General features: G+C 40.1%; 1 protein-coding gene across 4 annotated transcripts; it reads left to right on the forward strand.

Moving 5' to 3' along the window:
- The first annotated feature begins 966 nt into the window (after positions 1 to 966).
- Positions 967 to 15722, forward strand: LOC107040004 (RUN and FYVE domain-containing protein 2). Of its 4 annotated transcripts, none has more exons than XM_015259912.2 (11): positions 967 to 1364; positions 4706 to 4884; positions 4952 to 5269; positions 5331 to 5494; positions 5581 to 5743; positions 5812 to 5928; positions 6012 to 6152; positions 7946 to 8043; positions 9042 to 9258; positions 10089 to 10331; positions 13906 to 15722. In XM_015259912.2, exons 1-11 carry the CDS (start codon positions 1175 to 1177, stop codon positions 14044 to 14046), a joined length of 1971 nt encoding a protein of 656 aa, XP_015115398.1. In that variant the 5' UTR covers positions 967 to 1174; the 3' UTR covers positions 14047 to 15722. The 4 variants fall into 4 exon arrangements, with proteins under 4 accessions (XP_015115398.1, XP_015115381.1, XP_015115390.1 ...); XM_015259895.1 differs by lacking the exon at positions 967 to 1364 and adding an exon at positions 3496 to 4287; XM_015259904.1 differs by lacking the exon at positions 967 to 1364 and adding an exon at positions 3496 to 4173.
- The last annotated feature ends 1122 nt before the right edge of the window (positions 15723 to 16844 follow it).

Here is a 16844-nt window from a genome sequence, read left to right on the forward strand (position 1 = left end):
GGTTTTCAGTTGAAATTGGAATTGTTAATTTACACAATAATAGGATTGCATTGACGATTTTTTCTTAACGCGGAAAAATCTCCAAACAATGTGCTAGCGATTGGTGATAAAATTTTTTGGAAATAATGAAATAGAGGGGATAACGTCTTTTTTTTCAGAGGTGATTTTCCAAAAATTTATTTTAAAAAAAGTACTAACTAGCAAATGTTTTTTATTAGCTCGCAATTTTCTTCAAAACTACTTCAATGAGGAAAAAAGTAAAAATTTGGAATATCTATACATGAGGGGCTAATTGATCGGATCTATCATTTGCGCTATCGTGGGACACATGGCGCCATCCATAATTAATATCGACTGCAAATAAAACGAATGCTATTTCTACTCTACCGACATTTTTTGACCGACTGCAAGACCCGTGCACAGATGTGGTTGTGTACAGTTGTTCCCTCACATTTTTCACAAATCTGTGGACAGCCGTGGATGTGTATAGGCCTTCCAGTAGAATCTTTCCCTTCATTTTCAAGAGTGGAAGACACGGATACAGGTGGGAATCACGTGTAGTGGGGGTACCCTGGGAAGGGAAAACTTCTGCTAGAACTATATTACAGTTGTGGAAGTACGAACGGCCCCCCCCCCATGGTTTTCTGGAACTAAAGTTTCTCAATCTAGAAAAGAGAATCGATTTTTCGAATCGATCCTCCCAGGATCGAGTCCGAATCGAAGCGAACCCAGAAGAATCGATCCACAAAAGACCGATCTTTCCGATTTTTTGACATAAAAAATGTTATTTTATTAAAATCGATAATTCGATTGAATTGGAATTTTTATTAATGATAACATTTTCAGCAGAATTTTGTGACTAAAAACGCTTATAGATTGATTCCGCTGGGAATTAATCGATCTGACCGATTAATCGACTCAAAAGAATCGATTGAAAAAGCGACAATCGGCCCTTATACATCGATCTCGTAAAGAATCGATTCTAGATCGAGAAACCCTATCTGGAACCTATCAAATCGGACGAGACAGTTCGTGCACCCGTGAATCGACAACAACATCGGAAAAAAACAACTGTCACGATTTCCTCGGGAACGATTTAATCCGCCGGCCTAAAATGCTCGCGAGTGTGTTTCCCTCGTGATTCGATTGATCAAGGTGATGGTAACGGGTGATAATGTCCGTGGAGAACGAGAGTTTACCGATATCTCCGTCCGAGAAATCATTCACCGGTAGTATGGTGTCTGATGACAATGAACAGGCCAGTGTGTCACGATCACCATCGAGTTACTCAATTCGTGAGGACAAGTGGCCCGATCTCGTTGTCTCCAGGCCGAGGAAACTGGATGCCTGGTGGTCGCCCAGACGTGAGTAGAATTGTTACTGGTTATGAGTTTCGGCGGGAGGTTTGAATGGGTTCGAAAGGGGGTTCGGGTTTTTTTAATTCATCAGCAAAGCTGTAAAACGATTCAAGTCGATTTTGACTGTTGACCAGTTTTCAATGAATATCTCGAAATCTGAGGCAAATGCGAAATTTTTATGATAAACTTTTTCTTAGCTAACTGCATTTGTTTCCAACCGCCTGAAGTAATATCAAAATTTCTCCTTCTCCAGGCCATATCGCAGTTCTCGGCTATTTTAACGTCCGCAAGGAATTAACACAAAAAATCCATTTACTTTTATTAACGTTTCGAGTGGTAAAAATTCACTCCTCATCAGGGCAATTACTTTATTTTCATCTACTTGAATAAACAAAGAACATACAAAACATTACCATAAATGTCTATTTCAATATTAGCCATCAGTGATTCTAAGTTAAGACATCTCATAAGATTCAAGGATCTATAGATGAATTTAATTCCTACTTATTTCAGAGACTCTCATTTACTCAAAAAATTTCTTTTTAAATGTAGGGACCAGCAAAACACCACAAAAAAACTCTATACCTTAAGCTATAAAGTTATAGCCATTATGAACATCAAATTAATCATCTGTTCCAACTATACTATTTGGTTTAAAAGTACTCCACCTGCTATGTCATTGATAATTAAAAAACAAGCCTTCTCCCCTACCCACTGTTTTACATAATTTTTAATTATGTCAATTTTAAATATTTATTCGTCAAATTCAACTAAACATGACAATCACGACACTAATAAATCACAATGGTCAGTCAGTATTATTACACTCAAGGCAAGTTTTCTATATTGCACATATCAGAATCTAAAATGGGCCCATCCTAATCAGCCGATCGATCACTAAAATTCAATCAGTCATCACTTTAAATTTTATCGAATCTAATTAATGGATCATACACCGTACCTAACGTTTTACTGTCATTAATAAAATTCACAGTCTTATCATTATGTTTCTTTATATGGAACATTTCTAGACTATCTAATTTATTTTTTCCTTCCACTGTGCCTCAAATTTATAGCTCTCGATTCTCTCTACAAAAAAAGTTATTATGAAAACTTTGCTATCTCCCTGAAATTTGGAGATATTCCTTGAAAACTCAGCTAAGAGTTTCGCTACTGAATTGAAAAATTCTTCATCATTTAGTCATTGCTTTCGAATTTTTGTGATTGTAAAATTGTAGAATTGTGTGAGGATTATTATCACTATTATTATAGGTTTTAGTGATGCCCTGAGACCCGTAAAATCCCCTAAGGGCAAGCGAAATTGGAACATCGAGATTTTTCAATTGACAATATTTTAATTAGTAATATTGCGTAAATTTAATTTGTTAAGCTAGGTAGACAGTTTTTTGATTAGTTATATGTCAACGAATAAATCTACTCATAATAGGGTAGCTTACCCAGTAGATGGACACTGCCCTATAGATGGACGAGCTACTTTTGGATAGGAAATTACGCAAAAAATACTGAAATGTGAATTGTTGCTTTAAATTTTCACTAACTGTTGTGATTCTTAACCCCTGAGTGACGATTTTTTTTCGATCAATTTTTTTTTTCAATTGCTAAAAAACAAACGTCCATCTACTGGGCGATTTTCTTAGGCATCCATCTACTGGGCAGTTTACCCTACTAGGCCATTTCAATAAACAATAGGAATAATAAAAATTTCCATTGAGCTTCATAGACTGTTATTCAAGCGAAATTAATTCATCTCCATTATAAAGAGCGTCTAATATACTTTTTATCGACACCATAACAATTTTTAATAATTTTTTCAAAATTAAATGCTATCAGTTAATCAATATAAATTAATAAATCGTATTAATTAATTAAATGAAAAAAAGAGTCTTTCAAAATTCTGGATTACCAATACCTATATTGACACAATGCATGCCGAGTATGGTTTATAAACATCCGTCCGACCAGATAGTCACCCCAGTACAAACCCGTAACAGCATGTGACACCACGCGCCGAGCTCACGTTTTCCCCATTGCTCTCCCCTATTGATTATCGTAGGTGGAGGTAAGGTCGCCCACCAGAATCAATACTGTCATGCGCCGAGGAGACTCCACCGTCTCTTCTCGGATACCCCACGACACCACAACGTGAACAGAAGAGGATTATTTCGTCGTAATTCCGTGTTTATCATAACCGAACTCGTAACAATTACCGTTTGACAGTTAAAGTTAATGCGCACTCGTGTTTACCCATTCGTCCACTAGTTTCGTTAAACAGTTACTATCGAAGCGATGTTGTGCTGATTCAAAAGACGTTTGACATTTTCCGCGTGACATAAAACCGAACCGAACCCGTAAGTCACCTCTGACCTAAGCAAGAGCATCAGCAAATGCAACGATGAAGTTTGCTTTCGACGCATAAAGCCATCATCTCCAGTCAATTTATCGACGATCGCTATCAGCTGACCGATAAAGAGCTTGCGCTGCTATCAGGAATCGATAAGGAGAGAGGAATATCCCAAAAAAACAGCACCAGTGGATTGAGGACAAGCACAAGTACCAGTTGTTTCTATGCGGCAGGAGGCCCAGACCGGTTTGAATCTTCGGCCCCCGGGTGACCTTCAACAGCACGGTGGCGCCATGATTGAGCAAGACATGGCTGGTGCACAGGACACCATCTACCTGTGCAACTTCAGGGTCTCCGTTGACGGCGAATGGCTCTGCCTGAAGGAACTCCAGGACGTTGAGTTCTCAATGCAGGACTCAATGCGTTCACCATCGCCACCCCTGGCCCTCAGTGGTATACCAAATAATCGTGTACCTCACGATCGTGATCAGCAAACAACTGAACAATCAGAGCTTTACGATATTCTTCCGCTAAGTCCACCGCCAATTCAGCACTTTTCGAGCTTGTGTCTGTATTTGCTTGCACCTGTTTCATAGATCTTTAGGAAGTTTCTTTTTCGAGGTTTTGATTTTGGGAGAGGGTTGTCTTGCTGGTGGGGATGTTCAAGTGGGATTTAACAGTGTCAATAGTTGACCCTGAGGATGCATTCACATTCTAATTGAGTGACAGGAAGGTAACGCGATGATAGATTGATTACAGCCAGTGATGATCAAGTATTTGTCTCGCGTTGTTTGAACCTTTTCGCGATCCTCGCGACATTTATGACGAATGTGAATAGCCTCGTCAATCCCCCTTGAACACCTCAAAACTTAAGCTTAAATCGCGATGTCCGCTAGTCTCTCTATATCACAATTCTGAAGGCGTGGAGTCCGTAAGCCCCCAGATCCACAAGCCCCAGGAAAATACAAAGTAATTATTCTTGCAGCTCGCGATCCAGTGATAATCGAGCGCAGTAACCTCGTTAACATATCAAAACTAATAGTGAAAGAGTTGATCGAGACATCTCTTAAGTATGGACGCATGCTCGACTCAGATCACATGCCCCTTCAGCACTTTTTCATTGTCCTAGAGCATGTCCTCAGACACGGCCTCCGACCTAAGAAGGTAACGTGTCACCAGGTCTTCAATTCCAGAAGACAACATTCACCACTAACTCCTTGGGTCTTTGCAGGGTCTTCTCGGCCCGAAGAAGGAGCTCTGGGATATCCTACAGCTAGTCGAGAAGTATTGCCCTGAAGCACAAGACATCACATCAAGCATCCGAGATCTGCCGACCGTCAGAACGGCGATGGGCAGAGCTCGGGCTTGGCTACGCATGGCCCTAATGCAGAAGAAACTCGCGGATTACCTGAAGATACTCATTGATCATCGAGACGATCTTCTCTCTGAATATTTCGAACCCGACGCTTTGATGCTCAGTGAAGAGGCTATCGTCATCATGGGACTGCTTGTTGGATTGAATGTCATAGACTGTAATTTCTGTGTCAAGGTTAGTCAGACTAATCATTAATCAATCCGTATGAAGATTGATCACGAGTTGTCATCGTCAGGAAGAAGATCTGGATTGTCAACAAGGGGTCATCGACTTCTCGCTGTACCTACGTAACAGCAACCACATACCTGGTGATTCGCTTGATGAGGAACTCGAGAATGACAACATGACGACGGTACTTGATCAGAAGAATTACATCGAGGAGTTGAATCGTCATCTGAAGTAAATAGACCTGAAAGTTTTTCCTAAGATCAAGCACATTCGTTGGCTTGTGAAGTCTTCAGAGAAATAAGTCTTATTGATTTCAGCGCAACAGTCACGAATCTTCAGACGAAGGTGGAATCACTAACAACTACAAATGCACTTATGAAGGAGGATTTGGCGATAGCGAGGAATAATAATTTAATACTCCAAGAGGAGAAACGACAGCTCAAGAAGGAATTGGGAATCGAAGTTAAGGATACTCACGAGGTATTTTACTTTGTGAGAATGTCGATGTTATGATTATCGAAGGGCACTGATTTACTTTGTTATTCTAGAACGGCAAAGCACCTTTAAAGATAACAGAGACAACGACGGAAATTGAGGAGTTGAGGAGCAGATTAGAAAACGAGAAGAAATTGCGACTCGAGGCTGAGAAGGAATTGGAGTTGCAGGTGAAGATCTCATCAAAATTAACAAACCCCTGATGTTATCAACACAACTATTAATTTATGAATTCAATGTTTATTAATAACAGATCAGCATGAAGTCTGAGATGGAAGTAGCGATGAAGCTTCTCGAGAAAGACATCCACGAGAAGCAGGACACCATCATCTCGCTCAGGAGACAGCTGGAGGATATCAAACTCATTAATTTGGAAATGTACAAGAAATTACAGGTGAATAGACCGGACCCTGGGGTGAAAGAGTCTCTCTGATTAACTTTAATCACACATTTTGGTATCTAGATTACTGATATGCCCAATTCAATTGGACTTTGTACTGACAATGTTGTTATATTTCGCATGCTCGTGTCCTTGTTTTGGTTGTTATGATTTCTCTCGACAACTGCACGCATAAATTTCATTTCGTCTGTATCTTTTGTGTTTCTAAATATGATTTTCAATAAATTTTTGGTAAAAAATATTCCAGCTTTGCAAGCACCCTCATTGTTTCACTCTCATGTATGTGTAAACGGCCAAATTATCGATTGAAATATCTTGACAACTGTTGAGAGGTCATCAAGACATGTCGCAGGACAAATTTAGAGAAGTTCATAGCAAATGGAATGGTTTTTGACTCATCTCTTTGGGAATTATACCTCTCAAGATATCGGGGCTCATCTGTAGAAGCGTTAAAAGTGAAGAATTTCACTTTAAGAAATATCATCTTGGGAGCTATCAATCGTTAAGACATGACTCGAAAACCCTTTCATTCGCTGTAAGGTAGATGTCCCAGTACCTAAACCAACATTGGATCGATGTTGAAACATGAATAGAAAAGAATTATGACGATACTTCTCATAGATAGGACATTCTGAAGGTTTAATGATCTTTATTGGATAGGAAGCAATCATTTGCTACTCGATGAGTCGCATAATTCATATTCTATACTACCACAAGTCAATACCTATTACTCCGTCAGTCACCTGTTACCACTGAAGACTAAATCTGACTGAATGCGATTCACTTGAGTGGCAACTTTAACCGTTGCTGTTCAATATTTTGACCTCCCATATCCGGAAAGTTCACATAACCATTTTCAGGAGACAATATTGAATTGTCAAGAAAACTGGCCGATCCATCACTCAACGGTTCAGCCCCGCATAGAAAAAAATATAAGCCAAAACTTATAAGTAAGATACAGTGATTTTGCCGGAATTATATCTTGAATATATCCGCCCTATATTGCAGGTATAAGCTAGATATATCCGATTGCATGTATGTACACACATACATTCACATATATCTCAGATATTGCAGTTTTTGCCGGAAAGTATACCACATATAAGCGGATGTAAGTGACATATATTTCTGCATACATATTTTTTTCATGTGGGGCTACTGGGACATACCTCAAATCCTTCTACATTTTGTCCACAAAAGTTGTCGATGACATTCCAATGATGATCTATTCCCATCGCAATTGTCACGCGTCTAATTGATTCTCACTTGGTGCTTGGGTTATTAATTACATCTGCATGTTTCAAAATCTCCTCCTACTAGGAATGTGAGGTCGAGTTGACCCAGAAAGGTGAAATGGTGAGCCGACTGCACGCCAAGACAAACCAAATCGGCAAAATTCTAAATAATCTCGAAAAGTATAATCACCTGATGAAAGACAGCCCGACCACCCCGGGAAGTGGAATGAAGCCATTCCTCCGGATGAGTCCCACATCTCCAAAGGATCCAATCACCCCCCGATTGTCTTCAGCATCAAAAGACGACGCAAAATCTCCAAGACGGGCCAGCGATAACGATCCTCTGCTAATCCAGTCAAAATCTAGGGAAAAAATTTCAGAAGCCGTGCTTCAAAAGTCATCGAGCAACTGAATAGCTGCCAATAATTTTCAATCTACTGTACAATTCCTTTGACAAAACAAAAAAAAAATATCTCGAATAATGTATTTCGGCTTACCATTGGTGTAATCTACCTAGTCGCAAGCATTTTGTTGAAGAATTATTACTTTCAGGAGTGCGAGAGTTCCCTAAAGCACAAAACCGAACTGATTGCTAAGCTGGAGGCTAAAACAACATCCATGTCTGAAACTATTCAAAAAATGGATGAAAAGTACGTTTTTTTTATTTTTATTTTTTTACCCCATGTCATTCCGAAAATTCATTCCGGCGAGACTGTTCGGAGATTTCTGTAATATTAATCACGTGCGATATTGTTATTCTGTTGGAAACGAGAGCGAGACTGTACTTAGTGATTCGATTAGTAAATATTCCCCTCGTGCAAGTTGACGAATTCAAGTTTTGTAAACAATGACTCCTGTTCATCAATCGTCAAAAGATGCTATCTCTGTTTCTATTTTATGATACGCATAGAATGATTGAAAATGGCTAATGGGAGAGACGTGTGAAGTGGTTGGAAGGGTCAAAGGGTCTTAAGGGTCTGTCCGTTGGCCTTTTTACCATAACTTCGAAAATCATAATTTCAACGTTTTAGTGACAAAAAAACTATTTATCACCCTGGTATTAAAACCATGCAATTGCAAAGGATTAAGTAATGTGAAAGCTTGTACTATAAATAATAAATCAATAAACATTATTCATCTGCATTCAGTATATTCTTGAGTTGTTCTGTAATACATTCGATCATCACATCCCCCTAATTGTATTCATGAATTGAATTTACTGGATTCTTATTTATATTGATGGCATTCCTACACTATCTCGTGATATTAGCGAATGGTTCAGGTCACGTCTGCGGAGGCGCCACTGTTGCTCCCCATTGATCAGCCCAGTCGGTACATCGGTTTCCACTTCATCATCATTAGATTACAGACAGCCATAAAATTAATAATTGAAATCTCCGAGCGGAATCTCACAGTCGCATAAATCATTCATCCTCTTCAGAATTTAAATTTCTTCATTTAGCAATTGAGACTATGAAAATATTCATTGATCATCAATCATTTCTTGGAATGACTCCCGCGAGGGCATTTGATTTAATTTTAATCACGCCCGAAGCTTGGAAAATTTAATTTATCCGTAATTAATAGCTGAAATTCTTTGGGAAACTTCAGTCGAGTGTCTGGTTTTTCATTTTCTTAATCTTCTCAGATGCAAAGAGATTGATGGTGCAAAAACGGGGGTGGAGGAGCGCGTTCGTCTGTTGGGGGCTGAAGTGGCGGAGAAAGAGGCACGGGCGAATGGGGTTGAAAGGGAATTGAAGGTAGAACGAGAATGGCGCACTTCTCTTCAAGAATCCTCGATATCCAGTACTGAAAAGATTTCTCAGTTACATCAGGAGATCGACCAATTGAAGCAAGTTAGGGAGGTAATAATGGCGGTGAAAGGGAAGGGGAGGGTAGTTTCAATTAATTGTTGAAACTTTTCGAAGATATTTTGTGGAAGAAAAAAGATAGGAGTGTGAGGATCGGGCAAATGAGCGAGATTGTGGTTTTATAAACACCAAAGTGGATGAAATTGAGAGTCAAATGGCGAATTTAGGCTCAAGTCTGAGGGTTGAGAGAAAGTTTGGGTGAGGGTCAAATTGCCTTCTAGTTTGACCCTATTTTTTATCTACAAAATTCGGTGAGGTCAGGTATAAGGGACAAGTTCACCCTTCAATTGACCCTTACCATTGAGTGAGGCCCAAGTTCAGCTCTAGTTGACTCATTTGCCCTTTCACTTGACGTATACAATTTTGTGTGCTTCAGAAAAGGGTGAAATAATGCGAGTCAAATTGACCCTCAGTGTTGACCTATACAACTTAACCCACATTTTGATTTCTCCTCACTCTTCCACATTGAATTGACCCCTAAAATTGAGCGAGCATCAAGTTTAGCTCTAGTTGACCCATTTGCCCTTCAGTATGACATACTATTTTGTATGCTTCAAAAGAAAGGGTGAAAAATGAGGGTCAATTGTAGGGATGAACACTGAGGGTCAATTTGACTTCCATTTTCATTCCACTTCACTGTTTCCTATTGGATTAACCCACGTCATCTCTAGTTGACCCATTTGCCCTTCAGTTTGACCCATACAATTTGACCCACATTTGTATTGCGCCTTCTTCTTTCACATCTCACAAAAATTCCAAATTAAATTCCCAATTTTTCTTCAGAAAAGAAAAATGAATAAAAACATTGAACCCCTCTATTTTAGAAATACTTAGCCCTTCAAGAAGAGCACTACGCTCTCCGTGAAATATGCACTGAGCAAGAGCACACCCTCGAGGAATTGGGTGGCCAATTGAGTGCAGCTAAACTAGCCGCCGTTGAACTACGCGAAGCGGCGGACAATGCTCACCATCAAGCTAATCAGGATGGCACAGCTACATGGGCGAATGACCGGCTTGTTACCCATTGCAAGGGCTGCACCAGAGAGTTCAACCTAACTCGTCGCAAGGTAATCAAACTTTTTAATTGCAACTGTTTCTTTCTCCTCATTTCCGCTTTAAACATTATAACGTTGAGCGACGAAGGATCAGAAATTGCGACTCTCGGTGGAGATAACCATGCGGTAGTGACTTAGCAATGGACTTTGTAATCGCTCAACCGCAATTATTCAGCTATACCTCGGACTCGTTAAGTCTTTGTGAATTTCCGAATTGACCGCAAGCTCTTGAGCTTTCGAAGATGCTGAGTTGGGAGAATTCTCTGCAAGATTCTCCCCATCCACTATTCAAAATCCGTACGGTGAAGCCGGTGGATTTCGGGCGATGCTTCATAGACTTTTGGAGGGAGGGGGATAATTGCAGAGTGTTGACTAATTTAAACTTTGGTATCTGGAGGTGCAATTAGGGGTGGCGAGAGGGAGATATAGGGTTTAATACGCGAATTTTTATTAGAATTTTAAAATTGTTCTTTTTTGGAATGGAAGAGCGGAAGCCGAATTGCCGTAAGGGTTGAACAGGAGAGACAAGGGGAGTGATCATGAGGGCCAAATTCTCTTCCATCTGGCCCTCGACCCCTATGAGCTATAAGGATCCAATACAAGTGTACGTAAGGGTCAAACGATCTCATGAGCCAGATGGCAGAGCATTTAACCTACATGAACTATAAGGGTTAAATGCTCTCCCACATGAACTATAAGGGCATGAACTACAATGCTCTCGTAAATGAACTATAAGGGCTAAATGCTCTCCCACCTGACCCTTAAGATCGGTTGACCCTTATGAACACTGGTCCTGAGAGCCAGATGGGACAGCATTTCACCCTCATGGACTATGAGGGTGGAATAAAAGTATTTGTAAGGGTCAAACGATCTCAAGGGCTACATGGGACTGCATTTAACTCACAGGAACTATAAGGGTCAAATACTCTCCCATCTAGCCCTTAACTCTCATGAACTATACGATTTCAACCCAAGTGTTCGTAAGGGTCAAACAACCGCAACAGCCAGATGGGAGAGTATTCAACTCTCATGAACTGTAAGGTTTAAATGCTCTCCCACCTGACCCTTACGACTGTTTGACCCCTATGAACTAGTCTTAAGAGCCAGATGGGAGAGCATTCAACCCTTATGAACAATGAACATTGAATGCTCTCCCGTCTAGCCCTTCCGGTCATTTGACTCTTGCCACCGTTTAACCCTTATGATCACTTCACTCGTCTCTCCTTGTTGACCCTTACGATAAAAGCTTCCGAGCTTATAAAAATTCATTTGAACAGGAATAAATCGTAATTCTCGGTAGTCATACCGCGATGGTTTTATACTCGCGTACATCCCTGTCTTTTTTTTTCTCCCCCACCACGCATGGATGGATCTGCATATTCACGCAGAGCCGTCAGGTTGATAGAGACGTTGCGCATCCGGGCTATAAAATACGTTTGGGCCGAGCACCCCCAGCCGATCTCGTCCGTTTCAACGCCCCGGAGCATAGCCCAGTGTGAGGCTAAGTTATTGCATAATAACACGCCCGTAACCGTCTCTGTTACTTTTTTTTTCCAACGCCCCGGTCAAACGTATTACCATACTGTTTAATATAGAATAGTATACAGTGGGTAGACTTGCGGGGGCTGCGAGTATTATGGACGATGAAGCCGGACGAGTTGTTTATATATAAGTCAGGAAATTGTGGTGGAACGGGGGATAGCAAAAAGGGGGGAGGAAATCCGGTGAAAAAGTCGGATGAAAATATGCTGAGTTGAATAAATTCATGGTAATAATTGAAATCATGGAAGATTCGGGGACGATGGGATAAAATGGACCTTGCCACTGCAGAAACAGATATCAAACGATGATCTGAAATAAGATTTAAGATTAATGTTTTTGTCTTCAATCTTGTTTCACAATAATTAGACCGCAAAATCATGAAACCTTCATTATGACTCGAATAGTTGATGCCCTTTTATTACGGCTTTTTTTGTTGGATTCGATCTCCCTTTTTTAAATTAATTGTTTATGATCATTCTCATGGAAAAAAGCAATACCGGTGAAAATCATATGTCCCAATTTGTCAGCTGTTAAATTTTCATCTCTCTATATTATAAAAGTCCAAATCGACTTCTGGGGATGAAAATTTGGTACTCGAAATTAAGACTCCAAAATTAAGGATCGCAAGGGTCAAAATAAGGATCATGAGGGTTATAATAAGGGTGACGAGGGTCATAATAAGGCTCATGAGGACCAGAATAAGTGTCACGAGGGTCAAAATAAGAGTCGTAAGGATCAGAATGAGGGTCACGAGGGTCTGATTAAGCGACACAAGGATCAGATGAAGGGTTCAAATAAGGGTATCAAGGGTCAGATTAAGGATCCAAATTGGGATCACAAAGGCCAGATTAAGGGTCTAAATAAGGGTCATGGGGGTCAGAAACTAAGGGTCACAAGAATCAAAATAAGGGGCCAAATCGGCTTCTGGTGATCAAAATTTGGTATTCGCAATCAAAACTCCAAAATTAAGGGTCAGTAATGAAGGTTCAAGAGGTTCAAACTAAGGGCGTAGTACAATAAATTGTTTGGTAAGCAGGCTTCATGAAAATTCGATGCAATAGGATTGCATTCAGTAATGCATTTTACAAATTAATCATCACAAATCCCTAAAAAAAAGTGGCTGTCATGGAAAATTTATGCGAAACCCCTCAGATTGCGATTGTTAATGGGCACCACTGCTATCCCCCCAAATCATTGATATTTGTTAATGCACCGAGTAGACGAGGAATGCCTCAAAGTCAGGCCAACCCGAGGATCATTTGCTGGGCATTAACTCCCAAGCGTCTGATCACCGCCTTGATTTATGCACACCCATGAGTATCTATAAGTATCCGCAGCGCGGGGGCAGATAAGACGGCGGTAGTAATACAGTGGCATATACAGTTGGCTGAACTCCAACTTCTCTCAAGGCTAGGGTATTCCCGGGGTTTGGAATCGTAAGTCACGGCTCCTCGGGACGGTTCAATAATTAACTTTTGCGGCTAGAAATCGGTTATCGAGTGACTGAATAAAGTGGACACTTTGCCCTCCCGAGGGGATCATTGTATTCCGATTCGATACCAATGCTGTATCTAAAATTGAGTTTTACTATTTCACAATGGAATATTCGTTCTTATTTTGGTATTTAAAACAATAAATTTATCACGGTTTTTGTAAATTTCGTGAATAAAAACTCAATTATATCAATCATTTGTAGTTTATTTTTCAACTTGTTTTATAATAAATTCTATCCATTTAATTTAGTGATCGCAATCAGAACAGCCTGAACACGTGAAATCATTTGTAATTCAGTAGTATTATTACGTCGAAGCAACGAATGCCTCATATTACTCCGAAAAATCCCCGAAAACCGAATGAAATTTATTCACACGTAATTGCAACGATTTATGGCACACCTCGCACCCGAAATTTCCTCCCTATTTTTCATTTCCCGTCAGCCAAGTAATTTTTTTGTCACCCCAATGCCAACCCATTTACCCGGATAAAACGGTTTTTCATCCCTGAAAAACTAACATTTCAAATGGTATTCTTTTGTGTGTTGCAGCACCATTGTCGAAATTGTGGAAAGATTTTCTGCAATGCATGCAGTGACAACACCATTGCCATGTCGAATTCAGCTAAGCCAGTGCGAGTGTGCGACGAGTGTCACGTTTTTCTCGTTGGTCGTTACTCGGTTGTGCAATAATGACAGGGGGTACTTGGGGCTGCTGGTGGGTGGGATGAAGTGTTCAAGGGGTAAGGAATTTGGCGAGATGGGAGAGTCGGCTGGAGCTGATGGGAGGAAATTACCTGACTTGGAATGATTTGATAAAGTCGGAGGGAATTCCGTGGACCGCAAGAATCGTAAGGGTCAAGGGATGTGAAAGGTCAACAGGGAGGGATGAAGAGAGTGATCATGAGGCTTAAAGGGTCTCAAGGGTCAGGCGGGAGAGTCTAGCGAAGTTTTCGTAAGGGTCACAAGGGTCAACAGGGAGGGACGCAAAGAGGAATGTCAAATGTTCTCAAGGGTCAAACGAGAGAGCCCAGGGAAGTCTTCGTAAGGGCCAAACGGGAGAGACCTTTGAAATCTTCATAAGGTTCGAACGGTATTAAGTATCAAATAGGGTCTAAAGACCGTTTCACCCGTAATATCATTCGCCCTTTGAGACCCTTATGAACACTCGAGGGTCGACAGGGAGGGACGCAGAGAGTAATCATAAGGGTCAAATGGGAGAGATCAGTGAAATCTTCATAAGGCTCAAACGGGAGAGACCTGCGACATCTTCATAAGGGTCAAATATTCTTGAGTATCAAATACGGTCTAAAAACCCTAGTGTCTCTTGAGGCCCTTGAGGCCCTTATGAACACCCAATGGTCAACAGGGAGAGACGCAGAGTAATCATAAGCGTTAAATGGGAGAGACCATCGAATCCTTTATAAGGATTAAACGGGAGAGGCCCATGAAGACCTCATAAGGGTCTAATGTTCTCAAGGGTCAAACGGGAGAGACCAGCGACATCTTCATAAGGGTCAGTACTCAACAGTCTTGAGTATCAAATATGGTCTAAAGACTCTTGAGGCCCTTATGCCCTTATAGTCACTCCCTTGCCTCTCTTCCATGCATTTGACCCTCACGATAATTCTGCTCTACGCAAAAAAAAACGGACTAGTCTTTTTGCCCCTATTATTTGCCCCTAAATATTTCCCTGAAATTCACAAATATTGATCATTACCACTGACAAACGAAATCCCTATCCTTTCATTCCCTCCACAGTAATTGAATCCAAAATCCTTTTCACAGCTTCATATGTTTCAAAATATTTTTGAATCTCCCATCCCGAATATTCTATCCCCACTAATGGAGTAGAATCATCACAGAAATTTATTACACACATCACTCTGTCAGTGAAAATCGTCAAAACTCTTTTCGAACGAAATTATTTTTAGGGAAACGCGCAGCAATATGCTATATTCAAAAACGTGAGTGCTTTCATTTTCCCGTACACCGAATTTAATTTCCTGAATAATAGTTCGCGTCACACATTTCGGGATAAAAAGAGAATCCTTGCAGATTTATCCCGCGTGTGCTTCGGTTTAGACAGAACAGGGAAATTTTTAATCGTTATTATCCAAGCATGAGCTGTCCCCATTGTTCGGTAATGGAAACATCACTCCAACCGGATAATTTGAGTTAATAATTTGAGTTCTATTCACGTTCGAAAGGTTTTCGTTCTACCAACGACACCGGAATTTTGTGCTGGCGATTTATTTTCCGCTGGAGTAAATGTTGAGAGAAAATTGTAAAAGTGTATGTTGGAAATTATGTGAAGGTTAAAAAAAATTAACGAATTATGAGAAATATATTTTACATGCATAAGAAAATGGAATTATTCATGAATCAACAGTGTTCTCATTACCTACAGAGCACGCAAATGTGCCCGACTTTGTTAATCCGCGGGAATATGGAATGTCTGGAAAAACCTGGGGCACGAGGGACTGCACATTTTAATGCGGGGTATTGTGTTTACAGGATATAATCGATTCTATGAAATTGGAGGCCTGATTTCATTCATTATCACGAATGATTGAGAGTCATTTCATTGATTATAGATTTGATGGCCTTTATTAAACAGAAAACAATAGACTTGGGTTATGCAGGTATTAGGAAAAGATTGAGATGAAGGAATTTGTGAAGTGAGGGCTTCGCCCGAGCAGATGAACACGAAACAAGTGGGAAATTGCTCTTGTATTGCGTATAGTATAGTTATTTTTGCTAATAAATTAGCAATATGCTTCCGAATGGTTATTTTGCACACCACTTCCTTCTTTCATGTATAATTAATTGTTTATTTCATTTTATCAAATTGAATAAGATTTCTTTTCAACTAATTTTGTCAGATTTTCAACTTAGTTGAATGTTATCATCATTATTATTCTTATTATCCGTTTATTCTATAAAACCGATTGTTTTTTTACGGTTCTACCTCTTCCCTCCGCCCTTCGATAAAATGATAAAAGAAAAAACTAATCGATGAACTAAACACACATTAAACAAACCTCACATATCATCCGCAAAGTTCAGATTACCATTTTCAAGAGACAATATTTAATTATCAAGGAAATTACCGATTCATCACTCGGGTGTTCAGCTACCAAAATAGTTAATTTAGGAAAATGTTCTTCCCTCCGTTGGAAAATCAAGGGCTCGAGGGCTGCAGGATTATCCGGAAAGCCCAAAGATTACACTGAATCGAAGGTATTTTCATCAAGTAACACGAACGTCGAGTGGAGATTGAGCCCAGTGAAATTTGGCTCTTGCTGCGAGACTCGTGTTTGGCGTAAGTTGGAAACTAAAGTTTTCAGCTATCAGCGAGAATGAGAATACAAGGAAATAAGGTTTGTTGAGTATAAAGAGAAGTTTTTCCCACCCATTCTCGGCAAACTCGAGTTCTTCGGCCTGTCCATGACTCTAGAAAGCTCGTTAGCAGCGCAAGAAGGGACTTG

This window comes from Diachasma alloeum, unplaced genomic scaffold, assembly GCF_001412515.2.
Source record: "Diachasma alloeum isolate Michigan unplaced genomic scaffold, Dall2.0 Dall_scaffold_00178, whole genome shotgun sequence".
NCBI classification, from domain to species: domain Eukaryota; kingdom Metazoa; phylum Arthropoda; class Insecta; order Hymenoptera; family Braconidae; genus Diachasma; species Diachasma alloeum.